The sequence below is a fragment of the Protomyctophum parallelum genome (assembly GCF_964188405.1).
Source record: "Protomyctophum parallelum genome assembly, chromosome: 15".
Lineage (NCBI taxonomy): Eukaryota > Metazoa > Chordata > Actinopteri > Myctophiformes > Myctophidae > Protomyctophum > Protomyctophum parallelum.
In genome coordinates this window covers 11099053-11126495 of record NC_139710.1, presented here as the reverse complement: position 1 = coordinate 11126495, position 27443 = coordinate 11099053, and the positions used below count along the sequence as shown (strand labels likewise).

At 41.9% G+C, this 27443-nt stretch overlaps 2 protein-coding genes across 4 annotated transcripts in view; both read left to right on the top strand.

The window, feature by feature from the left end:
* The first annotated feature begins 747 nt into the window (after positions 1 to 747).
* On the top strand, positions 748 to 9480 carry trafd1 (TRAF-type zinc finger domain containing 1). 2 transcript variants are annotated; one of them, XM_083784148.1, is made up of 12 exons: positions 748 to 926; positions 1493 to 1547; positions 1636 to 1771; positions 3414 to 3467; positions 3573 to 4014; positions 4703 to 5008; positions 5577 to 5641; positions 5748 to 6008; positions 6159 to 6291; positions 7194 to 7404; positions 7534 to 7591; positions 9201 to 9480. In XM_083784148.1, exons 2-12 carry the CDS (start codon positions 1513 to 1515, stop codon positions 9237 to 9239), a joined length of 1740 nt encoding a protein of 579 aa, XP_083640274.1. In that variant the 5' UTR covers positions 748 to 926; positions 1493 to 1512; the 3' UTR covers positions 9240 to 9480. The 2 variants fall into 2 exon arrangements, with proteins under 2 accessions (XP_083640274.1, XP_083640273.1); XM_083784147.1 differs by having other exon boundaries at positions 748 to 1163.
* A 1256-nt stretch (positions 9481 to 10736) lies between these two features.
* Positions 10737 to 27443, top strand: part of smtnb (smoothelin b) — a 62323-nt gene continuing 45616 nt past the window's right edge. For both annotated transcript variants that reach the window (XM_083784310.1, XM_083784309.1), the window contains exon 1: positions 10737 to 11099. In XM_083784310.1, the coding sequence (XP_083640436.1) occupies positions 11049 to 11099 (51 nt within the window). In that variant the 5' untranslated portion in view covers positions 10737 to 11048. The remainder of the gene's footprint in view (positions 11100 to 27443) is intronic.

The following is a 27443-nucleotide window of genomic DNA, read 5'->3' as shown; positions in this document are numbered from 1 at the left end:
ATGAACAGGTGCATTATGCAAAGTCACATTGGAAGTTTGAACCAATGTCAGACAATCATGGGTAACATTAACAGATGACAAGATGACTTTAAAAATATGTTTCTAGACAATTCAGTAGTCCACAGAACCCAAACAATGTGACTAAATACTTTCACTTTGTGAAAACACCGTCTTTATGCCTGAGTGAAACAGTAGTGAATAATGGGAAACAGTAGTGAATCATTTTGTGTTGGTCTTTAATTTTATTGGATGAAACTCATTTCAAATTTTCACAATGTTTATATATATATATATATACATGATACATCCTGCAATTTAGTCTACAATAGTCATAAAAGATATGTATTGCTTTTCTCCCTGAATTTCATTTCAAAACTTGGCTTTGTGACTTACAATGTGAGTTACATTTCAAATTTCGTGGTAGTTATTTGAAACAACGATAAGGGCTTTGAAAAAGATTACATGTTTTATATATTTGCAATTGTCATATATTTGGTGATTTTCATGGAAGAGAATGGGTCCCGTTTGAACTGTGTCCAAATATTTGCTGTAAATATGATCAGTGTTTTATCTGAACAAAACTGTGCCTTACAATAATAATTCAAATAGTAACAGTATTCGTAGATTTAATTTGAAACATTAAACGGTGAAAGGACACGACTGCACTTTTATGTAGTCTGGGCGTGTGTTTCTGTGTGGTGCTTCTGGTTCTCCCCGGCTACATTGACGAACGCACCAGAAATAGCGTTCACCCTATCGGATGACAGACAGACAGGAGGAAGTACGCCTCAAGTTTTCATTTTCTACCCACTGTACCAGTTTACCTCAGCTAACTTGGTGCTGACGACGTTACAGCGATCACAGATTGTTTTCCATGGAAAACAATTCGTCCTGCGACGAACCGGGCGTCCTATGTGGATAGTTAGTTAAAGGCTTATCCAGTTACATGTAGTTACCAAATATTTCGCTAAGTTGGTTTGACAGACGACATCGACTCGTAACTAGCCACTGCTAAGCTAGCGACCACTGCCGAATCAGTAGCATAAATCATAACATGGCTAGATTTAACGAATAGAAATGCTGCACCTCAACCAAACTATTTAATAAACCTTCGTAGCTAAACAATTAGTCGCCGCTGCTGGCTAATCACTTGGAAAATAAAGGTAAGCAATTTGAAATAGTTGCGTAGATGAACATGGCTGGCTATAGCTAGCGAAATGCATCAACTTGTGCCATAGCAAATTACTTTAGTTGAATCTGTTAACGAAAGTCTGTTAACTACGTTTGGCCTTAGGTGAAGAAATAAACTATATGGTTTTATATAAATTCACTGATTAACCAAATGTCATGATAATATATCACATGGATTAGGCACAACCAACCTAGCCTTGGATCAAGACGGTCATAATATGATATATGACAGTCTTGTATCAAGTCTACAACCAACATGCGAATCTAGCCTAAAATCTCACTGTTTTCTATTTGCCCATAGGCCTTTAATTCGAGCACAATATGGCAGATGAAAGTACTCAGTTCTGCGCTAATTGGTAAGATTGACACCTTATTTGGTTATCTGTCAAATTGGCATAGTTAACAAGTAACAAGCAAGGCCCTCAACTTTCTTTACTTCTCTAGCAAACATGACATCCCAGAGGCTAATTTCACCACTCACGAGATTCATTGTCGAAGGAATATTGCCCTGTGTGACATCTGCCAGGAACCAATGCCCCGGTCAGACCTGCAGAAACACAACGATCAGGAGCACATGCAAGTAAAGCCTGAAAAATCCTTGCGAGTTGTGCATTGTGTCAAATTCACTGTATAATCCTCAGTGTTAATGAGTTTAACTGCTATAGTATACAAATGTGGGTCTATTTGGTTACCTTTGTAAAATTTTGTATAGTATTTGACTTTGTAGAAGAGTGGTGCCGCAGGACTAATAATCAGCATTACTACTGTTATTCACAAAGTCACAATATTATTTACGGTATTCACAAGGTCGATTGCAAATATGCATTTTCTCAAAACCAGAGTATATTTTACTTTATCCCTTACTTGTCTTTTCTTAAACGTGTACAATTTTCTTTTATAGCATTTAGGGATGCACCGATCCGATACTCGTATCGGAGATCGGCGCCGATCCAGGCTAAAATTCTAGATCGGGTATCGGTGGCAAATGGGCCGATCCATTATCCAATCCGATAATTATGTGTAATTACAGTATGAAAACAACTCTACCTCCTCTGTGACACAGCAGTGTAGTATTGACAGTATAACATGTGGAATGCAGCCAGGCTAGCCTGCGCACACATTAACCTGGTCTAATTGTTGCACAGTTATTTAATAAATAATTCAGTGCATTTATATCTGTGTTTGTTACATTTTGTTTTACAAAGTTGGGAAAGTAATGTTTAAGTCAAGCCTTGATGGTGCCTTACACAAAATAATGATTCCAGACTCCACACAGTGAGGCATACAGCTTAATAGGTTATTACGTTTCTTTGTGGGGGGTATCGGATCGGTACTCTGTATCGGCAGATACTGGACCCCCATGTATCGAAATCGGTATCGAATGCCAAAAAGCCGGATCGGTGCATCCCTAATAGCATTAGCAGTATTGCTGCCATGCCAACATTTTACTGCTTGTACAATGAATGGGGAACAAATAGTCTTGCACACATGACATTAAGAAGTAAAATGTGGAAGGCAAAAGGGAACTGGGTTTGGGAGAGAATTGTTCATGTTCACAAAAATGCCGGCATAAATGCAGGCATTTTTGTGAACATGAACAATTTGCTAGACACATCACACTGTACATTTGAACCACCAAAAAGTAACATGTCAGAACTAGAGGTGCTCCGATCGATCGGTGAAGGGCCGATATTCACTCGATTGGCAATTTACCCGATCTGGAGAAACTGATCGCTTTGCATCTTTGTGACCGGCCTAAACATTCTCCCCAGAGTCCCCAGGAACAGTTTTGACCTATAATTATTTTGCAAATATTCAAATTTCCCCCTTAAGCTAAGATCAGTATCGGCCGATCGTGAGAAAAACATCTGATTCGGATCGGTCCCCAAAAATCTGATCGGATTACCTCTAGTCAGAACTAAGTAAAATTTAGTTCTAACAAGAATCAGGATCACAATAGCATCACATTCTTGTGTGAGAACATGTTTTATATCATAGTTATAAACAGGATGGAGATATTTTTGTTACCTCAATGTAAAGTCAGACTTTTGTTTTTTCTTAAGCTATTCCTCCTAAAACTGTGTGAAATGTAAATTCAGCCTACATAGCATTGTTTAAAACCAGGAGGGAACACCATAGGCTAGCAACAGTCAATATTGCTCAGACTTTGAGGACTCTACACCTGGTTTCTACACCTCAAAGCCTTTTCACTTTCATTTCAGATTAAATGCAAATGTGGCTTGAAGATTGAGAAGAATCATTTTGATATCCACCAGGTATATCTAATATAATATTTTATAACCCCCATAACGGTCACAATTACAAACATTCTTCATTTACACCATGATATTGTCGTTTGCCATTGTTGTAATTTCTTACAGAGTTCTGAATGCCCTCTACGGTTGGTCCCTTGTCAGTACTGTGACCTGGAACTGGGTTTCAGTCAATCCAAAGAACATGAGGAATATTGTGGCACGCGTACTGAGCCCTGCCCACGATGCAAATGCAATGTCATGTTGAGGGATCAAGCTGTCCACCCAGCCTTATGTGGCAGTCTTACTCCACCCCAAGAAAGGAACAACAGCCGCGCAATTCCGAACCCAGCTGAACCACAGTCCCCAGGAGCCTGGTTTGAAGCCCACTCCATCCGAAACCTTCTGAGGGCCCAAGAGGGAGGTCCCAAAAATAACAACATAAGTGCAGCAGCGGAGACTAGAGCCTTTCCCCAGTCATTTGATAGCAGATTTTATAACAGTACATGGGGACCAATAGGCCCTGGGGACAGGAAGAACACTGCCCCTAGGAACACAGCGTTTAGCCACTGTGAGTTGATCACATGTTAAAACAATTTTAATCGATGATAAATCACTTAATACTGATCCATATTTTTCTCCCAATGCCTAAACATTTGATTGGATGTTTCTTGTGAGATAAATGTGTTGCAAGCCCAGTCATGCAAAAACAAAAAGTGATGGCAGCACTCCAGAGTTAAAGGAGAGTTCCAGACTAGCTTTTTCTTACCTTACTTAATCTGTTATTATATCAGAGGTGAAAATGTTCATAACTCCATTGCTGTCCATTGCAGCTCCGAGTGTGAGCGCTGGGGTTTTGCGGTAAACAGTTTTATTTTTATCGCTCAATTTTTTATTTGTCGATCATACTGACAGATCTACAAAATAGATAAATTTTTGAGCGATTTAAAAACAAGCGATTTACTGCAAAACTCCACAGCTCACTCTCAGAGCTGCGTTGGACTCAGGATGGAGTTATGAACATTTTCACCTCTACTGCTCGTTCTTGGATATACAGTAACATCAGATTAAGATAATAATTTAAAAAATAATTTAAGGTCAGTTTCATAATTTTTCATCTGAGCATAAAGTAGCGTGTGACTGCTCTGCTTTGATTTCACTGTCTTGTTTCTACTGTGCTATGCTTGCAGCATATTTTAACTTGCATAACATTGTGTAATGTATTTGTATTTTTTTAATTGGAATTTATCTTCCTGTAGTGCTGGAACAAGATGAAATTCTGCGTAACAGTGGGGACAACAATAACAGCAGTCCTTGGTCACACGTAGACCAATCATTCGGAGAAGACTCCTCCAGCCTGGACTATCTGTTGGCCCTGAGCCTGCAGACCGATGGCGAAGCAGTGGACCATAGCAGTGAAGGGGCCTTATGGACTGATGTCTGGGACCACAAATTTGGGAGGATCTCCAACACCACCACCTCCTCCTCTCCTCTCTCTCCCCCCAACAACAACTACCAACATCTTGCAGCTGGCACAAGTATCACTGAAGACCAGGATCAGACAGGTCAGATAAGTTTAAAGGACAAGTCTGGACTAAAACTGACCATCTGGTCTATTTGCACGTTGCAAAATTGCCCCTGTTGTCCAGTTTCCAGTTGTTTGGCACAAATGTCAATCAAAGTGACTTTACTGGCCATTCACAGTGCATCATCTTTGGGACTGGGACGGCATAACATCTGTTTAGCAGACTACGGTGGGACAACAAAGGCATGGATGCATGTGTAATGACAACTAATGCTATGAGGTCTGCTGGGGAAACTGGATGGCTTTCTTGTCGTACAATTATTTTTTTTCTTCCTCAAAAGTGAAGGCCCCCCCCCCCCTCATGAAACTGAGGGTGTCCGTTACCCCCTACTGCTCCCATGGACCCGATGGCCAGTCATTTTGGCCAGTGATTTGGGATCAATATAAGTAGGAGGAAAATGAGACGATACAATATAGTGCACTAAGTGCAGACTTGTCCTTTAATAAAATATTTATTATAGAATATTAAAAAAATAATAATCATTTGGCTATTATTAATGCGGATTTGTCAAGTATCTGGAAAAAATTACCATTAACTATTTTTATAGATGCCATGCTGCCTTGTGAGTTTTGTGAAGAGCTATTTCCAGAAGAGGATCTCATTTTACATCAGGTTTGTGGTGTCCTTTTTGATTTTTAGTAATTGGCTTTATGTGGCCATTATATTGTGAATGGGTTTTAGCATTCAACCTTGTGCATGTGTTTTTTTATTTTATCAGACCAATTGCAGTCCAGCCTCAGCCTTTGCCTCCTTTAGCAAGCGACCCCCATCTCCATTCAGTGAGGACAGGATGACGAGAGGTACAGGGGGGCTGATGCACACCGTACCTGACAACCTATCCTCTAACTTCCCTACGTTCCCTCGGTCATTGTCCCCACCCTCCTACAGTCCCCCAGCCAGTCCACTTGAAGGTGATGTGGTCATTCCCTGTGAGTTCTGTGGTGTGGCCTTAGAGGAGGCGGTCGTCTTCCATCATCAGGTATGCTCTTTGGCTAGTGAAGGATGCAGCGGCTGCTTGGTGCAATTGTTTAACAGAACATTAGAGTATCTTCTATTATCTTGATACATTGTTTATCTATTCTATAAGGTCTCCTGATTCTTGTTTTATTTTCATTTTATTCCCCTTCAGGATAAGTGTGACATGCGACCCCACACTGCTCAGACAGGAGATAACAGAACAAAAGCAGTCTTTCAAAAACCATTGACTCCAGCAACTCTTTGCCAGACGTCCCCAGATTTACAGAGGCGAACAAAGCACCAGGGTATGCCATTTTATTATATTTTGAAGGGGCCAATGTTGTTCACTATATTTCACACACTATATTTCACACACGCATCACATGCTACAAAAACATATACTGTAGATAAATATAGTACACATGGTGCTATGACCCTAGTGCAGAGGTTCCCAACCACCGGTCCGCGGACCGGTGCCGGAATGCGGTATGTCCCACTGGTATGCAAGAAGGGAATCCCAAGTTTTCCCGAATGTCACCAGGACTGTCACCGACTGAAAATACGAAGGATTTGTCAGGGACGCGCGTCACTGACTGTGGTTTATAAACTGCTTTGAGTCTGTGTTACGTCCATGTTGTGTAGCATAACAGTGACATCACTTTCGAATCCTTTGTATCTTTACCATTACCGTGTGTTCAGAGCAGCAGCAGAACAATAACAAGCTGCAGCTTATTTTGTCACGCTTGTGCTAATGAAACAAAACACAACATATTGTATCAGAAGATGATGTAACCCAGGTAAAGTAATGCGTCACTCTGCATGTTTAGCTAAAGTTTTCCACATGTCCAAAGTCATTTCTGAATGAAAAAGCCTAATCCTTTTATAATCATACTATCCTTATTATAGCAGTGCAGCGGGTAGGCTACTTCAGCTACAACGGTCTTCCCCGTGGTTTAGGTTTTGGTGCTGATGCCCCAAACCCCAGTCCCACCCCAGTCACCTCATGAACTGTCAGCCAGTCCGTGATAATAGAAAGGTTGGGAACCCCTGCCCTAGCAGACACCCGAGTGAGGTTGGATGCTGATTGTGGTAGAAATCTAATGTGTCACTATTCTCTCAAAGTAAACCACCATCCCACTTTGCTCTGTTGTTGGTCATGTATTTTTTTGTTTGTATTCTTCAATTCTTGATATCATTCCATATGTAGCAGACCCAATGGATCAGCTCTTTGGATTGGACAGGGAGAAACCACTGCGAAATGTAAAGGAATGGCAGAGGGGCTACAGTGGACTACCAACTCAAGGAAAGATATCAAACGATATTGGACTGAAAAACAAACCCCAGCCAAGTAGGGAGGCAGTAGGTGCTCAGCCACCATTTGGTGACACATCCAAGCCCAGCACTGCAACAACTAAGGGGTAAGACCAAAGGCATAATCTCTGATCTACCAGCTAGCAACTGCTGCAACTCAGACTGCGTTTCATTTAAATCCTCTTTAATTCCCCTTTGGGGTATGATGCATGTTCATGGCTTTATTTTCCTTCCAGGCTACATACACAAGAAAATAATGAAGTGCAAAGAAAAATGAGAAATCCAGGAACAAAGGTACCACAGTCTGTCATTATTTACTTAATAACATTAATAAAGGACATTGTATAAATAAAGTATATTGAACACTTGTTTTACTAAAGCATCCTTAAACCAGTCGTTTGGTTTTGTCTTGTTTTGACTGTAAGAATAAATAATCGGGACGCCAGTGTGCTGCTCCTATAGTGGAATTTGTATTCTTGGTTTGGTAACATTTCGAGATGGGAGGCTCTTCAGAACCTATGCATGTAGATAATTTTTTTTTTGGCAGAGCAGCATTTGAATGGCAAGCTTTCCTCAGTGGTGGCCGTCTTCCAACTGCATGCCACTGTTGGGGCAATCCCTTTAGGGACCCTCGGTTACCTTTTCTGTATTTTGGACGGCGGTACCCTAGGGTCCCTTACACTGTCTGTTCACGGACACCCGCGGGGTCGCTTGAGTGTTGATCAGATGTTTCAAAGATGCATACAGCAGCAATAGGAGACAGCGGAAACGTGTGCGAAGCAGCGTTAATCAGTGTTGCAGAAGTATTTTTTATCTATTTAATCTGTCGTAGCCCCCTCACTATGGAACGCGCTCCCCTCCCATGTCAAACTGGCCCCGTCCATTGAGACTCTTAAATCACGTCTCTAAACCCACCTTTACACCTTGGCTTTTAACTCCAGTTGAGTGTCTCGATGGTCCATGTTTTGTTTTGTTTCACTGTCTGCTGATGCTGCTGCGCCTGAGATGTTTCCGTGATGTCTTTGTTTGTGTTTATTTTCCTGTACAGCACTTTGTTAACCTTGCGTTGTAAAATATACTATATAAATAAAGTGGATTGGATTTGATTGGATATTTTTAAAGTTTTGGCTTCTCTGAAATTCTCTCTTCCAATGTCCCGTCTCCCGCACCACGACTGGTTAGCTGCACGGCCAACCCTGTGCGTGCTGGGTGTTTTTAATGCTGTTGTGTCATGGGTCTATTTAGTAACTCCTGTTATGGCCCGTTCTTAGCTTTGGTTAATTTCAAAATAGAAGGACATGTTTCCTCTTTAAAACTGTTTCTGTGCCCAGATACAGCAACATGCAGCTAGCCAATCACGGTGCGGGAGTCGGGACATGGGACGTGAGGAAGAGAGGATTTCAGAGAAGCCAAAACTTCAAAAATTGATTAAAAATACTTAAAGGCAACGCTGCTTCGCACACGTTTCCGCGGTCTCCTACTGCTACTGTATGCATCTTTGAAACATCTCAACACTCAATCGACCCTGCGGGTGTCCGTGAACAGACAGTAGTACAGCTGTGTGTATTGGAGCGTGGATTAACTTGTAAGGGACCCTACCCAGCAAGCACAGTCAGGACCTGGATGAATTAGTGACGTCTCGATTGGGGCCAAATCAGCTCAAACCAAGACTAGTCAGATCTGGCCCAGAATATCACCTGATTTCAACCACCAAAGATCATCCCCATATGGGCTGTGATCCGGCCTAGTCCTGAACGTCACCATTATCATAACGTTATCATGACGTAATTTGTAATTAATTAAGTGGTGGTTGCGCTGATGATCCTGTCACCCACCCAGCACTGTATATACTCAATAAACTCCTGTGCATTTTTTGCATCATTGTCTGTTTTCCCATTTTCAGTTGCCCAAGAAGCAAAATGAAGAGCAGGAAGAGGAGTGACAGCAAGAATCTCTGGAGGGAAAGAATATCCACCAAAACATTTATCTTTTATGAATTCTCAATTTTTTTACGCAATCAAAACGCATACTTACCTGCTAAGTGCCTGTATAAGTGCTAGGTGTTTAGTAGTGGTATTTTATGACGATGTTTAGCTTTCAAGTCCCAACTGAATCTTTTTAGCAACCACCATCTTTAGTCGTTGTTTCATTTTTAATTAAAATAAATCTTACATGTCTTGTCAGATTTTGCTTTTGTGGTTTTAAGAATAGTTTTCCTCTTGTCACCTGTTCACGTTTTCATTTTAAACTTAGACATGCATTTTCATGTCTGTGTTCTTCTGACTCATCTAGTCTGTCTTATCAATGTCATTCTTTTCTGCTTTAAGTAAAGCACTTTGATATCTAGACATGGTTTGGTTAAAAGGGCCTAACAAATGAATTTGATCATTGTAGATCAATGCATGTCTGACTAAGAAATATTCATGTGCTATTGGGCAGTTGTCTTTCATTTTTTGTTATATCAATGTTTTGTTTATAATACTGAAGGAATACAAGGGAGTGGTGTTGCAGATGTCATGAAGGTTATACAATGTCTCAAATTAATTACCTTGGCTTGAAGTTGTATGAAGATTTAAGTAAAGTTAACTTTAGACCATATTAGAAACCTTGAACTCATTTATATATTATAAATCCATATATCATTATTAGATTATTTTTTAGAAACACTTCAAGGAAAGGGTTTTAATTGAGATGTTTTGGCTTGTTAACAGATACTTTTAATTAAAATATTGAATTAAACTGACATTTCTAGACTCAGTGTTTGGATGTTAGAGTTGATACATCTAACAACCCAGCAACACACGAAAAAGGATGCTTTTAATTAAAATATGGAATTAAACTGACATTTCTAGACTCAGTGTTTATGGATGTTAGAGTTGATACATTATCAAGCCAGCAACAAGAAAGCTGATATTCTTTTAATTAAACTGACATTTCTAGACTCTTAAATATAAATAACAACTAATGTTAGTATGACCATGTCAGCCATATCCTTTTGGTCACTAACCATGAGTTGAGAACAAAACGCCTCCGAGGATACTAAACCAAGGAACCTGGCTAGATTCATAAGAAGACAAAGCACAATTAATGTGAGTTTAGACAATTGATATCATATTCTTCCATAATGTACTATTGAGTCCACATCCTAGACAGGGTTACGTTTTATTGTATTTCAACCAGTGATTACTGACTGATGATGAGTATATGAACAAACTCGGGTTGTACTGTATGCATCTGATCTGATCTGTACAATCCACCACCACTGCTCCATCTGGAGCCATTAGGTGGCGTCGTTTCTGTTAGTGACCAAAGCTTCTGTAAGCGTCGGCTCTTCAGTGCCTCCCACCATGCGGCGCGCTATGTATGAATGTGGGAGAAGTTTGAGACCAAGGGGCGGGCCTATAAACCAGAGTGGGAATTCTGTATTCAAAGCTACCAGTCTTTATTGTGTGTGCAGACCTGTACCAGGCGTTCGCTTAACTGTAAAGGCCCATAAAATAGTTTTGATATATATGTGTTCCGTCAACAGTACACGCTCTTTTTCATGTTAAATAGAAAGGTGTACTTTTGCGTTGTTGCCGCGCCGTGGACTGATCTGTTTATTTCAAATAGATGGCAAACGGCAAAGAATTGTGCAGGTGGTAGGCACTAGTCTTGGTTACACGTTGACCAGTGCGGAGAAGATTGATTCGCATAACAGCTGATCCTTGCGTCCTTTTTGGCTCACCTGTGTTTCTTCAGTAAAATTAAAATGTCTCTGGAGAGGTTTTCAACGCTGGACGAGTCCTCGCTACGAGCCTTGGTGAGTAGATGGATCATGGATGGGATGCTCACTGGCCCTCCTGCACTAGATTAGAGGGAACGTGCCTTGAACTGCCTTCTGTTCTCAGAGGAGAGGAGATCATAATATAACTGGGACACTACTAGCCAAGCCTAGCCTGATATGTGGGTGACCCTGACCCTTTAAGGGTTTACACTAGCTCTGGTCCGATCAGAGCTAGGTTTACACACGTGATAATGATACTGAAAAAGATTCAATATATTACTTGAGAGTGGGGTGTAAAACACATTTCAACTGACACCTGGCCTGTGTGGCTGCATTTTGTGTAATAATAAAAAATAACATATAAATCCAAAACCCTCAAGTCATAACTTGACCTACGGGTAGCCGAGAGTCTCATTGACAGTCAAAAAGAAACAATTATCTAACCTATAGGAATTGCTGTTTTGACAGCAACACCGATGAGGCAGAGGGAAATCACTATATGAAACACCTGCGTGACCTGCCCTGTGCTGTGCCTACCACACTTAATATCTGTAATATAGACAAGGATTATAGAACACATTACATTAGTCATCTATCTATTCATTCCTTGGGTAGACATAAGCACTCTTGCTAACTCTGAATCACAAATTAGACACTCCAGTGAGTCAAATCCTTTAATTTCCTGTTTATTCTGTCTTGACTGACAGTTGTTGCACATGCAGTAGCCCACACATGGTGTGTGTGCGTGTACTGTATATGTGTGTGTGTGTGTGTGTGTGTGTGTGTGTGTGTGTGTGTGTGTGTGTGTGTATATATATATATATATATATATACACACACACACACACACACACACACACACACACACACACACACTTTTTTAAGCAATGGAAATTGTATTTTTGAGGGGAGCTAGCCCCTCCTATGTCCAGCTTTGAGGGTTTGTGTAAACACAAACATTGTGTTAACCAAACATTGTATGCCATTTACAATGAATGGCCAGCTTTGAGTGTTTGTTTAAATACAAACATTAATGAATACCATTGACAATGCATGGCCATGGCCACACAAACATTGTTTAAACACAAACGAAGGCGAGGACGCAAATTGTGATTGGCCAGGATGAGATGATGTATGATGATAAGGTTAGGGAATGGAGGTTAGGGAATAATGTTTTGTTGACCTTGTCTAGGCTATGTGGAGTAGTTTTCTGAACCCATCGTTTCTCAGAGGTTTGTCTGGGCAAGAACTCCAGTCACTTCCTTTATATCCCTGAAAGGTCAAAACTTTACCACGAGTAAAAATAGAAGTACTACTGGACATATTTTCCCTCAATATCTTCTGTTTGATTATAATGCATGTTCAGTCTGGTTTGTCGTCTATGTGGAAGTACTGATATTATGTCCCCATTCATTAAGACAATTTGTATAAGAAAAGGAATCGGATGTAGTTAGTTATAGAATAATACATTGGTATCACATCTAGACAAGGAATGGAATCCAAACTAGTATGAATCTTAGTTGTGATCTCCCCCATAACTCCGCTCTTCAAACATGACCACCAACAAGGGTCATCCACATCCCACAAATTAAATGACCAGCTTGACGTCTTGTGGTGACTTAAAGTGTCATGTCTTTCCATACAAAAGTTGGCTTGATTTCACAGGAAACCAACCCTGTGTGAAGCTTATTAGTAGTTTATACAATATGGAGTTATGATTCGATTTAATTTCTGACAAAATAGGCTTTTTTCTTCTCCGAGTTGTACTGCTTAATTCCCAAGGGTGTACAATGCAGACTTGTAAAGAAAAAATCCAAAGCAAGGACAAAAAATATAAAGTCTTATTGATGAGCAAGGCAACAAATGACCAAAAGTGATGGTGCCTTTTGTGTTTTTATACACACAAAAAATCTGATACTCTGCAATTCTACAGTATCCAGATTTTGCAACTGTAAAGGCAAGACAAACTTCAGTATGAAAGTTGCATTTGCATTGCAATTCTTGCACAGAGAAGAGAATTGTTAACTGTTGCCACTCAGGAAGTTGGTAAAATCACACCCGTGTGAAGTGAGTGGTGCAACTCCATGTGGGGTCCCAGGAACTTCCAGACCCACAGGAACGAGCCCAGGGTGCCGGCCCGGTTCCAGCGAGCCGCCCGCATCCGAAACGGTCGAGAAATGACAGTCACCGTGGGGGTCCCCGGGGGTCCCAGGAACATCCAGACCCCCAGGAAAGCGCCCAGGGGTAGGGGTCGGTTACGGCGAGCCGCCCGTGTCCGAAACGGTTGAGAAATGACAGTCCCCAGGGGGTCCCTCTACTGTACTGTACCGTCCGTCACTGTACTGTACTGTCACACCCAAAATAATCATATATACAGTTAATATGTGTGTGTATTAGGCTGCACAACAGTGACACTTGATGAAAACCAACCAAACGCTATTTTTGTGCTCAGACACAGGGACACAGCCAGAGACACACAAAGCTCCACTACAATTCAGAGTGGCCTGCAGTATATGCAACAGAACAGGTAGTTGGGAAGCCTGGAGCCTTTGCTGTAAAACGACTTAAGGATAACGCACGCAAATCCAGGCTCCATTGTGCTGAATGAACTACATATGGCAGCATCTGTACCCACACTAATCCCATGAATACACTTCCATTCAGCCTGCTATATTGCCCATTTATTCCCCTCTATGGCAACCAGCAACAGCCCCTTTCCCTTTGGCCTCACCCACTTAAACACACAGAGTTGTTAGTCGATGAGTCCGTTTCTTTGACCCCTTGCTGCTGAGGAAGAGGAGTTGTTGAGAGGATGTTTATTGCAGTCCATCTGTTTGAATGGTGCTTAATTTTTATGTTTTTCAACCACAAACGAGAGTGAGACAGCTGCCACTGAAGACTACTTAACTACCGTTACGTTAACCCACCACTACACCCCAACACCAACCCACACTTCAGTTACATTTGGGGGTAAAAGCCCCACTCATTCTAATCTTGTAATCAACTAATTGCCAGCTTCGAGTGTGATGTTTTATAAAGCCTAATTTAAACATTTCTGTTTGAAAAATCTGACAAGCATTCATTCATGATTATGTCCTCTGGAGGTTGTGTGTTTGTGACTGCCCTGAAAGTCTGCAGGTGTTTCTCTGTAGTGGGAGATTGTCTCTATTGGTAGGCAAAGCACATTTTGCCTGTTTCAGTTTCAGATCAGAACATAGTTGACTTTGGCATCTGTCAGGATAATAAATCATTGTCAGTGCATCTGAACATTCCCCCTAGTTTATAATTATGTCTTAAGTGAAATCCGCCCTGACTGAGCCTGGGATCAGTTGGCTTAAAAGTTGTCACTCAAGAGAAGGACAACATTAATGTGGGTTCAAGTAAATAATTACACATATTGTTTTTTAAGAGATTATTATCTCCTTTAGCTTTCTCTAAATCATATAGTTAAATTTTTGTCATGATTATATAAATACAAACAGTTGACTGACAATGATCAAAACCAATGACTATGACTAAATCCAACAATCAAAATAAATAATAGATAATAGATAATAGATATAGACCATATTTAATAATGTTATACTTTCACATTTCTGAGGTGCGCTAGTCCCTACATACAGGTTTAATGTTTGTTTTAGTTCAATGTTTGTTTTAAAAACGCCATTGACAATGAAGGGAAAATATACGTCATATTGTCCCATTTTGCATGTGGGAATATCTCCCAGAATGATTTGTAGCTGGTCTTGCTGTCCAAAAGTGTCCATGTGACCGTCCTTTCTCCCTGGTGGCAGGAGACTTTCACACATGTTTAAAATAGAGCAATTGCATTCTGCGGCTAGTATGGTACCCCTGGGCCCCAGTTTTATGGTTATCTGGGCTCTTTGTGTGTTGACAAGGGCTCAACGGTTACAGTTGGGCTAAAAGAATAGGCTTGTTTTGAAGTCTCCCACTGCAGTCCCCACTCCCCAGGTCCCCTTGCCCCCCAGAGACAGGGTCCAAAATGTCAGCCTCGTCATGAGCAGGGGTTAAATCTGAACAATTACACCAGATTGCATAACTTCTGTCTGAGTCTATTTTCAGATGTCGTGGGTTCATCTGGACTTTTATACAGCTTGTCTTGTACTTAAAATATGCTTTATGGTGGTGTCTGTCATCACAATCATCATATTCTGTGAACTGAATGGAAGGGCATGTCTGGTCATTTACCACAACATGATCTTTCAAAGCTACACATAATTGAAGGATTTGTTCCAGCATTATGAAAACTACCTCAATTACCTACACACAGAGGGTGCAGTTAATTTGAATAAGAAGTACCCGAATGCAAGCTGCTGCATGCATCTCTGTCTGCTCTTAGCACAACCTTTACCTTCATACATGTAGACATACATCTAGACATACTGTTATCAGTGTGCTGCAGACCACTGATAACAGTTGTTGAATCAGGGTTTATTGTAGTCAATACAACTCAGGATAGAAGAGGTACCATACCATACCATTGACCCCTGTCATTGTTTAACAAAAACCCTATATACTTGACTGGGATCCGCAAAGGCTAATTACTACATTATCTAATATTTTATGTTTCCTCTGCACCAAATCTCTTTACCGAAGATGGAAATCTACAAGCTTGCAACGTGACACATGACGTGAGCTCGTAGATCTACTATTTTAGCCAAATGTTTGCCCTCAGAACAGGGATGCTAAAGTTCAAGTGGTTTCATGGTGTGTTTTTGCCCTATATAACCTGGAGCTCTCTACGTAGACAGAGGTCACAGTGCACACCTGATTCACTCTGCTGGGCCTGTCATCCTGCTCATATTGATTTACTCCCTTCATATTTGTATGAAGAATTTCCCTCATTATTATCACCTTCAGTTTTATAGTTGTCTGGAGGTTCATTGGGGGAGTGACGAGTGGGTGAAAATATTTTTTTTCGTCTGCTTCATCTTACCCACTCAGCTGACAGTACAGAACAAATAACACTGTAAATTTTGATCGCTAGCAGCAGTATTTGGATATTCCATGACTATCCAAACACACAGCCGTTTCAGGCAGATAAGAGCGTGTTGTTTGTTAAAACAGGAAACTTCTGTCACTGGCTAATGCTAAAAATAGTCTTGTGTTTTGGCAAAATGTGCTGTGAATAAAATGCATTGGGCTAGATGAACTACTGTACATACAAACTCCTGGAAGATTGTTTAGTGTATTATCTATTGTTTTCTTTGAACAATTATTTGAATTTGAACACAAATGATATAGTACATAATTACATTTTGGAAATGTGTAGAGGTATATTATTATAGTAGGATATCCCATTATTACTTGCGCAAGCAGAGCGTGCAAGTAATGTTTTTCGTCAGGTGCTACGATGCGCATGTCCCGTAGCAGCATAATGAGCATATGACGTGATGAAGATGTGTACCAATGCCAGGGTATAATTGGTTATCGATGGTGACGTAATGATGATATGTTTCAGTGTCGGGTGGATTAAAGGTAATGCCCCTATGTATACATGTATGTAATCTGACACCACTGCCATATCAAGCACAAGTAGTCATTACGTCATACGCTGCCTCGAGACATACGCAAGCAGACCGTGCAAGTAATGTTTTTGCTACGATGCGCATGTCCCGTACCAGCATATGACGTAATGAAGATATGTACCAATGCCAGGGTATAATTGGTTTTCGATGGTGACGTAATGATAATATGTTTCAGTGTCGGGTGGATTATATGCTGCTACGGGACATACGCATCAAACGACCCAAGTAACCACAGTATACCGCTAATCAATTTACTAATTACATATACATATATACATAGAGGCATTTCCTTTAATCACCCGGCACCGAAACATACGTCACCATTGAGAGCCAGTTATACACTGGCACATATCTTCATTACGTCATACGCAGCCATGGCACACGCATAAAACGACCTTATTTGGTTATTATTAATCACGTAAGAGGTCAATGTTTTTAAATCGTTTAAAATGAATTACGATCATTTACAAGGATCAAAATAATCAAATCAAGGTTCATTGAAGAGTTGTCAATAGAATAGTTTCTTTCAGTCTAACAGATAAACCCAAAGAAGATACTTCAATATAATAAGAATTGAAGATGGCCTTCAATGACATACAGGACATTCAAACAGTGTGAGTCTAGAGGCGTGGCAACAATCATGGACATTCGTAAGGAAAGGTTCATATACCAGGAATGTCCCCATGAGGACTGCAAGGATAAGACTGTTGACCTTAAAGAAGGAAATTACCGCTGTGAGAAATGTAGAAGATATTCCTGAGTTCGAATATAGACTCAATATAGCAAACTCTCGTGGGGGGAAAGTGGTGTCATGCTCCCAGGAAATAGTTGAAGTTCTTCTGGATCGGAAGAGAAGGTCACTGAAACATCTGAGAAAGATTGACGTCATTGGATTGGCTTTCCAGGGTATGTTATTCACCGATCATGTCTTTAAGATCAGAGATGAGATAATGACATATAATACGAGAGTAATCGAAATTGAACCACTGGACCACAGGGAATATAGCAACAGTCTCATCGACAACATTGGCAGAATGGCCAGATGCCCAGAGCCTACCCTGTCTACAGGCTGACTCATGTGGAGAGAGTGATGCAGTACCCGCCCCCAGAGAGACGTCCGTTAGCGTCGCCGCCACCAGGCAAGCCGCCCACGGCAAGCCTTCCCCACTTTGAGAGAGGATGAGGGGGAAGCTCTGGACAGGATGAAGAACGAGCGCCCTCCAGCAGCACGGACTCCGCCGAGAGCCCGGACCCCTTCGTCGAGTCTCCCGCCGAAATCGAGGGGGGCCACACCCACGGAGAGTATGCCACCCTTCAATAGGAGGACCCCAAGCTCTGAGGGGAGCGGGGACAGGTATCCACCATCTGGACAGCGGCCCGACCCAGGATGAAGAACGAGCGCCCTCCAGCAGCACAGACTCCGCCGAGGCTGAGAAGTCGCATGGCGGGGCGGAGCGGCGAGGCGAAGACGAGAGCGCGGACCCCTTTGTCGAGTTTCCCCTGCCGAAACCGAGGCGGCCCCACCCACGGAGATCCCTGCCGTCCGTTTATTACGTCACCATTGGGAGTTCTCAACAGGCCCGAAGATTAAAGAATATCCCTGCTACCACCTTTAGATCTCCATGGAGCTGATCTGTTCTGACATACCATGTGTTGGTCTGACCTCATCAAACGCTGTACACTCAAGACATGCTCCTTATATGGCCAGTACAGAATTCATTCCATGTTGATCTGACCCCTCATGGCAAAGCGTCAGCGCTCGCTCAGCAGTCTGCTGTCAACGAGCCGGATGCGTGCACGCGACCACGCCCTGAGGTCACTTCTCACCCTTAGGCATCTTACTGGTCTTTCTCTCTACTGTTTACTATTTTTGTACCTCCAAAAACTAGGTACGTAGCAAATGGCTAAACCTAATAATTCAATATTGAAACAGAGAGGCTGAGATTTGAGAGTTTGTAGTGGTCGACAGTACTTGCGCGCTCTGCTTGCACGGTTTAACAAGCAAGTAGGCACTTGACAGAGTGCAGTTCTAGTTAAAGATAAAATCAGGAATTGTTTTGGCATTTTACAATTTAAAATATGGTGTACCGTAACCACCGCCACATAAAGGACTGTTCTCTGGATGCCTGGCCAATTGTGTGAATATACAGCATGTGAGAGTATAGCATGAATAAGTGACTGCATGTGCATTCAGATAACAGCAGTCTGGTCCACTGACAGAGAAATGGAGGTTGTAAAGCAGTGCATTGCGCCTTCACCTCAGTATGTCCCTCTGCTCATAGCCACGTTGTGTGTCTTCACCTCAGTATGTCCCTCTGCTCATAGCCACGTTGTGTGTCTTCACCTCAGTATGTCCCTCTGCTCATAGCCACGTTGTGTGTGTCTTCACCTCAGTATGTCCCTCTGCTCATAGCCACGTTGTGCGTGTCTTCACCTCAGTATGTCCCTCTGCTCATAGCCACGTTGTGTGTCTTCACCTCAGTATGTCCCTCTGCTCATAGCCACGTTGTGTGTCTTCACCTCAGTATGTCCCTCTGCTCATAGCCACGTTGTGTGTGTCTTCACCTCAGTATGTCCCTCTGCTCATAGCCACGTTGTGTGTGTCTTCACCTCAGTATGTCCCTCTGCTCATAGCCACATTGTGTGTGTCTTCACCTCAGTATGTCCCTCTGCTCATAGCCACATTGTGTGTGTCTTCACCTCAGTATGTCCCTCTGCTCATAGCCATGTTGTGTGTGTCTTCACCTCAGTATGTCCCTCTGCTCATAGCCACGTTGTGTGTCTTCACCTCAGTATGTCCCTCTGCTCATAGCCACGTTGTGTGTCTTCACCTCAGTATGTCCCTCTGCTCATAGCCACGTTGTGTGTCTTCACCTCAGTATGTCCCTCTGCTCATAGCCATCTTGTGTGTCTTCACCTCAGTATGTCCCTCTGCTCATAGCCACGTTGTGTGTCTTCACCTCAGTATGTCTCTCTGCTCATAGCCACGTTGTGTGTCTTCACCTCAGTATGTCCCTCTGCTCATAGCCACGTTGTGTGTCTTCACCTCAGTACGTCCCTGCTCATAGTCACGTTGTGTGTGTCTTCACCTCAGTATGTCCCTCTGCTCATAGCCACGTTGTGTGTCTTCACCTCAGTATGTCCCTCTGCTCATAGCCACGTTGTGTGTGGCATATAGCGATGGATTACTTGGATATACAGTATATGCCTTCTGCCTTCAGAAATCACATTAAACTTCAGATTTGACATCCTGCTGTCAAAGCATCTTCTCTATCTCTTCCTGCATCTCTCGCTCAAGTGAACCAGCACACTTCAGCAATTTGTCCCCATCTGTCTAGAAGCAACACCCTGCCAAATGGAAAAATCTGGAAAAAGACTTAAAGGTGTGCTTTGTATCCCCAGCTGCCCACTGTTCTGAATCTTACCTCACGCTTAAGCGTTCCAGAGGTTTGAAAAACATCTGTTTGTTGCTTCTTGTCACACCCTGTGGCCTGAGTCGGATCATGCATGTAGCAGGTGCTTTGGACTCAAGAGAGAGATTTAGGAGATTTTTATCTTTTTTATCTTTAGACTTTTATCTGACTGTTTTAACAGTCTATCTATTCATAGCGTCTCAGGACGGATGGTGAGCACCTTGGAGATAACTTTGTACATGAGACTTATGCACAGCATAAATTATTAATGGTTGTGTTTGGCCTTTTCTAAATGCCGGAGGAAAAATAACATTCCACGAGACAGAGCAGCAATTGGAATTAACTACAGGCCAAAACCATCATGGTGGGAAATGTTTGCTTTAACTGAAATTTATTTGATAGTGGTTTTGATCTTTTATTTCTAAATAAGTTCTAAATCACTAAAAGCTGTACATTTGTAGTAATAAATAAAATGTACTTGAAAGGCAAAATGGTCATGCAGACGGTTATTTAAAACTGCCAGCACCAACTTAAAGTGGCCCAATATTATAATTATTTGTGTACCATAACCAGTACACAAACATACCTAATTGAACTGTGACAAATACATAATGGAAACAAAAATACATTGCACTGTGCCATTATTGGTATGGACTATGGAATGGTGCTCTTCTGCAGTGGAACAGGAAAACATGAAAATGGCTCTGTGGTTTGGTTTCTTTCGAGGAGTACAGTGCTACAGACAGAGCAGTCAAAGATGGAATAGGACTGTTTCTTTGCCTTCCTCTCTGAAATCCCTCCGGACAGAGGCATTTCCTGAGATCCACCAGAAATTGTCCAACGGATGTTGATGTTTTGCTTTCCACCCTGCTGTGTTTAAAGAGGTGGATTTCTGGAAATATACACAGCTCATTTGTTAAATGTTGTTTTGCTTTGTCTGTATCTAGCTCTAACTAGTCAGTCTAGATGAGAGGAGATGGTATCACTGGGTCTGAGCAGGATAAAGTGTTACAGTTCTTGAGCATCAAATGATTTTCAAACTTGGTATTTCATACCAAGAAGGGATTTCTTTCTCACCTCAATGCTTTTCACTAATTAAAACAACCAGCTAGGCAGTCACCACCACACACACAGCTTTAAGTGTGACTTGTGAGCAATGTGCCATATTTGGAGTCAGTGTCAGTGAAGAAATGGACCATAAATGCCAACTGACTGGTTTTTTTAATGACATTCCACAAGACTGTGTGTGTTCTGTTATACTCTGTTTACTGTGTTAGTAAAAGCTAATAACAGGTTATAGACAGCTTTTCTGCCATGTAGATGACTATGGAAAAAGGATGCTAAAAGGCTAGGTACGGTGACAAATGACAATAACAAACCAAAGCTTGAACAACAAAAGAACATGTAAACGGAGAACTTGGGAGAGTTTTATGTAGCAAAAAGTGAACCGATACCATAGGAAAATAGTAAGGCGGTGTCTATAGAGGTGGTCTAACGTTGCCGATCTCAATGTCGTCAATGGAGTACATCTTACCAAGTATAAATGTAACGTAACCACCTAGATTCTAACCTTGCGTCACCAGACCTTTCACCTCTGAGAAAAGCCTGGTATTCATTCTAAAACTAGCCGTGTGATCCGGTTTAGGAAAACAAATATTGTAGCTCCTGTGGTTGGTTCACGTTGGCGTTGCTTTGTCCCATTTTGACCTGAGATCAGATTCTAAAAATGTCTTCTACATCCTGACATTTTTCCGAAAAAGCTATGTTTCTGTGTCAGTCGTCCTTCGATTTTTCAAAAATAGCAGACCTGCAAGTTCATAGCGTGCCATCGAGTGGCGCGCTATGAGCTTGTAGATCTGCTATTTTTCAATAGCTAAAGCATAACTTAATGCTAACACCAAAAGGGGTTCTCGCCCAAAATGGCTTAATGTCCACATAATGTGAATCAATTAGTTTTGTTAGAATAGAAAATGTACATGCCAAACGATTATTATACCAAAGGAATGAAAACAAATGCCACATTCTTCAGCAGTGGTTCCGGTCGCGTGATGTAAAGTTATTTCCGCTCAGACCGGATCAGAAACCCGAAAATGGTATTGATACCTGGCTACGTGGATTCAAACCCTGTACTGGTCACCCTCACCCGCATGGGAACCAAGAGTCTACCTCATTCAAACCCTGTACTGGTCACCCTCAACCGCATGGGAACCAAGAATCTACCTCATTCAAACCCTGTACTGGTCACCCTCACCCGCATGGGAACCAAGAATCTACCTCATTCAAACCCTGTACTGGTCACCCTCACCCGCATGGGAACCAAGAATCTACCTCATTCAAAGGGGAATCCTTTCCCTGGCCAAGGGCTGACTTGGGAAGCAGGCTTCTGATCTTCAGGCATGACTACTCGATCACAAAATACATTTCATATCGGATTAAATATAGATGTCATAACTTAATTTGGTGTTTCAGTATTTCATTATATCATTTTTCGTGACTAAGCCTGTTGACAGTGAATGAGCATTTGATTAGTAGCGGGTGAGAGTAATGACAGTAAACGGTATCACATTGGGCAGATTCAATGAGAAAAATAGAGGGCTCCTTGTGCCTCTGTTGACCTATATTGTATAGAAACCGCTTGACCATTCTAACCAGTCAGTGGTCTGACCTGGTACCGTGCTCTCTCTGGTCTAACCTGAGAAACAAAACAATGTGTGGAGCACAAGTAACAGTAGAAATGGGTCAGTTAAGTCTAGTTTGACGCTCTCTTATTCAGAAGGTTGGTTCATCCCATACAGTAAACTATGGAGTGTTATTTTGACTCCACAATGTTGCACACTAATTTAATATATACCTCATCGCACAACACTTTCAGCACGTGTAGTAAGGCTAAGGCAAAGTGTTTTAACTTTTAACACGTAAAGCCTATATGTATTATGTCAAATAGTGAAAATGGCCAATCTACAACACGTTGCTTGTGATCTGCTATTTTTGCCGCATGCTTTTCAGAATGTTTATCCACTTTTGATAATAGGTGAACGCCTATTATCATTATTATATGCCCAGAATAGGGAAGCTAGGCTTTCTTTCTCTGCTAGTGTACCTCTTCAATGATTCGTCAACATGCCAATGTCACATTTGTACTAAGAGTCTACAAAGAAAATAAAATAGAATAATGACTGATACATCGGACAAAGCTCTAATTCATGCAGTACTATTTCTTGCACGAGGCTCAGATTTGTTTCCAGTGCGTCATTGCCATCCTATAGTCATAGTGCATTGTTGATGCCCCATACCGTACCCCCCTCCGACCCACAATGCATTCCTGTATCTGTCCTTTCTTTATGCCTGCTCTTTGAAGTGTAAAGGAGTCATTGTTTTCCCAGGTTTGTTCTGGGCCTCTGGCCTAACGTCCTAATACAGAGTTCTTGGTGAGGGACACATGTCCTGCTGCAGACGAGCACAAGCCCAATGCTTTTGTCTTGTGCCTGTTTCTCTATTTCACACTGCCACTCTGATCACGGTTCTCCTTCTTGTCCTCTGCCACGGACACTGGATAGGCCTACCCGGGCTGTATAGCAATTCATAGGTTTTTTGTTTTCCTACCCCAGAGGCTAGTGAAGCTATTTGGAGAAATCTAGCAGTCTCAGCCATACAGAGTTATGCTCATTATATGATTATATTCCCATCTAGAAGGGTGTGGTGTTTGTGTACAGGCCACTGAATGCATACAGTACATTGTTTGCCTGCTGTGTTGGAGAAATGATTAAGTGATTAAGTGAAGGTTATGATGTTGAACTTGAGTTTTGTCCTAAGATGTCAGGCAGCAGCTTTATGGGTTGTTTAGTGACAAGAGCAGGGCAATCTCATGTACAATGTTATGTTTTGTTTTGTTTTGTTTTGTTTGTTTATTCAGTATTCACATCCATCTCCTGTACCAAGTTACCAACCTGGCTCCCTCAGTGGCAGCTGGCAATCTACTAGAGCTGCAAGGAGTGTCCTGTGTCCTTATATGGCAAATTCACCCGTGGTTCTGACACTGGAGCTTTAAAGCTCTGATCCGATCTGCTGCCTGGCTGCACTCTAACCTCAGCCTGCTCTGGAAATTATTACTCTCACCCTCATTACACGCGCGTGTGCACACGCACACACGCGCACACACACACACACACACACACACACACACACACGTGTGCACATAATCAGTAGAATGATACAGCCTTTAGTGGTGTCTGTATTTCCATACACATTATGCATGTCAACTGACAGTTTACAAAGTGGTAAACTACAGAAAGCGAGGCAGGAACAAATTGCACACTGCTGTCAGTCAAAAGGTCGGGAAGAGAGCCTGAAGGTTGTTATTGTGCTTCTAGATTGGGTTGGGAGGAGGATAAGGAAGGGGAGGAGGGACTCCATGCACCAGGCAGTGATGTAGCCTGTAGGGTGACTCTCTCTAGAGGAGCAGGTTGTTGGTCTACCCATGTGACCGTGACTCAGGGCCACAGGGAGACTGGTACTCTGACCTTTTCAACTGCCCGGACCAGTACATCGTGAGACAACCAGGAATAAAGGAATCTGTTGTATTGTTTTACTATTCACCCTACATAGTAAACAGAGATAAGAATAAAAGCTATTGTCTTTCTATCAGGACTCTGGGTTGTGTGTGTACTGTGTAGCCTCATCTGTGACCTCCCCCTCTGCTGTAGTTCCAGGACTCAGTAACGTTATGGTAAAGTCTGGCTGACGGGGTGACCTGTTTCTACAGTGGAGGGGAAGGTTGCAGATGAGACTAGACTGGAGCTAGTTTTTACTTGGCTTGACGAATGTGGGTTTTGTGCTCCCGTTTGCTGCAGAACGGGGGCCCTGCTGCAGATCAGAAATGTTAGTTGCTAAAACGTTGGAATTCCTGGTACTTATTACTTGTTTGTGGCCTTTTCTTTTCTGTAATTGGTGTAATAAAACATCACGATACATTTGTACATGAATCTGAGCTTCTTATAATTCATACTAATTGCTTTAAAGTGCTGTTGAATGCTTCCAGTTTCACATTTGATGTAACACTTGAATTATAGGTAGATTTTCTGACACAAGAATTGTTGCACAGTTAAAAGAAACCTTGGCCTAACAAGCCAATTTACTGCAGCGACAATACTGCAGTTCAGTGTATTTTTTATATTAAAACAAACGCTTCTTGATTAACTTGTTGAAGTGAAAGGAAACATTTATGAAGATAGAATATCAAAACATCCTCATCAAAGTTGGTATTGTGAATTTATGTATTGTCAATTACTTGCATGAGAGGGAGAGAGGTGGTGGAGTTAGCTGCTTTAGCAGACAGTTTGAGAGAGAGGTTTTGTCTGAAGCACATTTGACTACTTTTCATTGGTTCAATATTGTCTTAACCAACACGGAGACGTAAAGGGTGTTCAATAGCAGTGATTTATGGAAATGGCAACGATTATTTGACATAAAACTATGGGGCTCATCCATCCTGTTTTCTAAGTCTCACTCATTGACTCAGGTGTGTGACAGCAACTTCCTCAGTTGTCTAGACTGAGGAATCACAACGGGATGCTGGTGTGATTCAGAGGTCTGACAACTTGACGATTTGTTAATGACACTGTCTTCTTCAGTGAAACCTGCTGTGTGACCTGCTTTGTTATCTCCGCTACCTGGCTAATGCACGTTTCCTGCGTGCAAACCGTGACAGGGTGTTCCTGTTTCCTTTTGTTCTCACCACCCCGCTCTGGGAATTCTAGGGGCGTAATGATATCAAGAGGGCCTTCCTTGTGTTAAATGAAAGCTCGGGACTTTACTGTGTATACACTGTAGGTGCTCAGTGGCTACAGTTCTGCTGCAGTACAAAGTGTTGTTTGTCTAGCTCAGAAACGGTCGCCTGTGATTTCTTACTTTTTGACCATAGTGACGGTTGGTTACCCAGAAGCCCTTGGTTGAGTTTGAAAAATGCTGTCATTGGTGTGAGGTGGTGTCAATGTGTAACTCAGGAGGACTCTGACCTTTTTAACCCTTTCTATCCCACCCATTTGCCACTTTGTTCCTATGCCACACCACAGCCACAGCTGGCTCTCTGTACTGGTTAGCCTCATCAGGGGATTATGTCAAAAGGATTCTGTGTCAACGTTCATGTGTTTCCGTCTCTGGTCCTTTAACGGTTATTTTATGTTTTCTTTGGCAGAGGCCCAAGTTAAAGGTGTGTGTTATGTGCTTTGATTTGGTGATCATTATTACCTTCCTGTGTAGGGCCAAAGTTATTGGCCGACAAAATCCCTCCTTTTTTAAACGGTTGGAAGGAGTCGAAGGCCAGCCATCTACTACTGCTCAGACTTGTGCCAATCAACTTTTGCGTCATCAGCAGCATGCATGTCACAACCAATCAGAGATGACTTGAGATGAAGCAGTGTCAACTGATTGGTCCATCCGAATATGTTTGAGAAACTTCAAGTGCCATTACTGAAACAACCTTGTATTACAGATATTGTAAGGCAGGCGGAAGTCTGTGTACTCTGTACTGATGATCACAAGTTTGGAATTTAGTATGATCATTAGCGTTGTTACTTTGTGGTCTACCGTCTTAATAACCTTTGCTCTGCTAGTGTTGGAAAAGGTTCCTGTAATTGAGTTGGACAACGAGTTGTTGGCAGCCTATCACATGAGAGAGGGATGTGCGTCATGCATATCAACTAATGTCCCAACCTTATATTTAATTATTTGATTGTTCCAGACTGCCCGTCTATTTGATTTAGCTCTCTGTTTACAACTCTCTGCACATTCTTATGTATCTCAACATAATGTGGTCTGTTGAGATATGCCAAGCAGCTGTTAACATTGTTTTGAGTAGGTTGTCTCACTCATCTATTTGAATAATGAACAAATGAATCAGTCAATTATAATGCATAAATATATACTTTGTTGTACAACACTGTCACATGCTATTGAGCTATTGAGTGCTGACAATAGCTGATCATTTCCGGTGCATTATGCTATGCACTGCTCATCAACAAATTTAACTCTGAATGTGTAAATGTTGTGTTCATTTCACTCGCAAAAAATGTCAAATTATCACTCAAGATCTTTGCTGTGTACTCAGGCTGTCTCTCCTTGTGAGTCAGCAGGAATGTGAAGAATGACCCGTGTGAGGCCTGGTCCTTTCCCGCCCTGTTCTCGTCTGCCCATTTTTAGGCATGGCTCAGTCTCATTTTTCTTAATTCTTCTGTCTTCCTCTCTGCCTGCCACCCTGTCTTATGTGTTGACCAGTCCACTACGTTTTGTCCCTCCCTTGAGTCCCTTCCTCTGTCTCATATCCTCTGTTCCTCCCTGCTTATTTTTTGTTTTCTAATTGCCTTCTCCACTTACCCATTCTGTTTTTTAGTCAGCTCAGCGTTCTGAATTTCCGCAAATTG

Bases quoted from the DNA above. Each gene is read 5' to 3' on its own strand.
- trafd1 (XM_083784148.1), top strand. From the start codon at position 1,513: ATGGCAGATGAAAGTACTCAGTTCTGCGCTAATTG. The intron at 1,772-3,413 runs GTAAAGCCTGAA...CTTTCATTTCAG, and splicing joins ACGATCAGGAGCACATGCAA to ATTAAATGCAAATGTGGCTT. The intron at 7,592-9,200 runs GTACCACAGTCT...TCCCATTTTCAG, and splicing joins TGAGAAATCCAGGAACAAAG to TTGCCCAAGAAGCAAAATGA.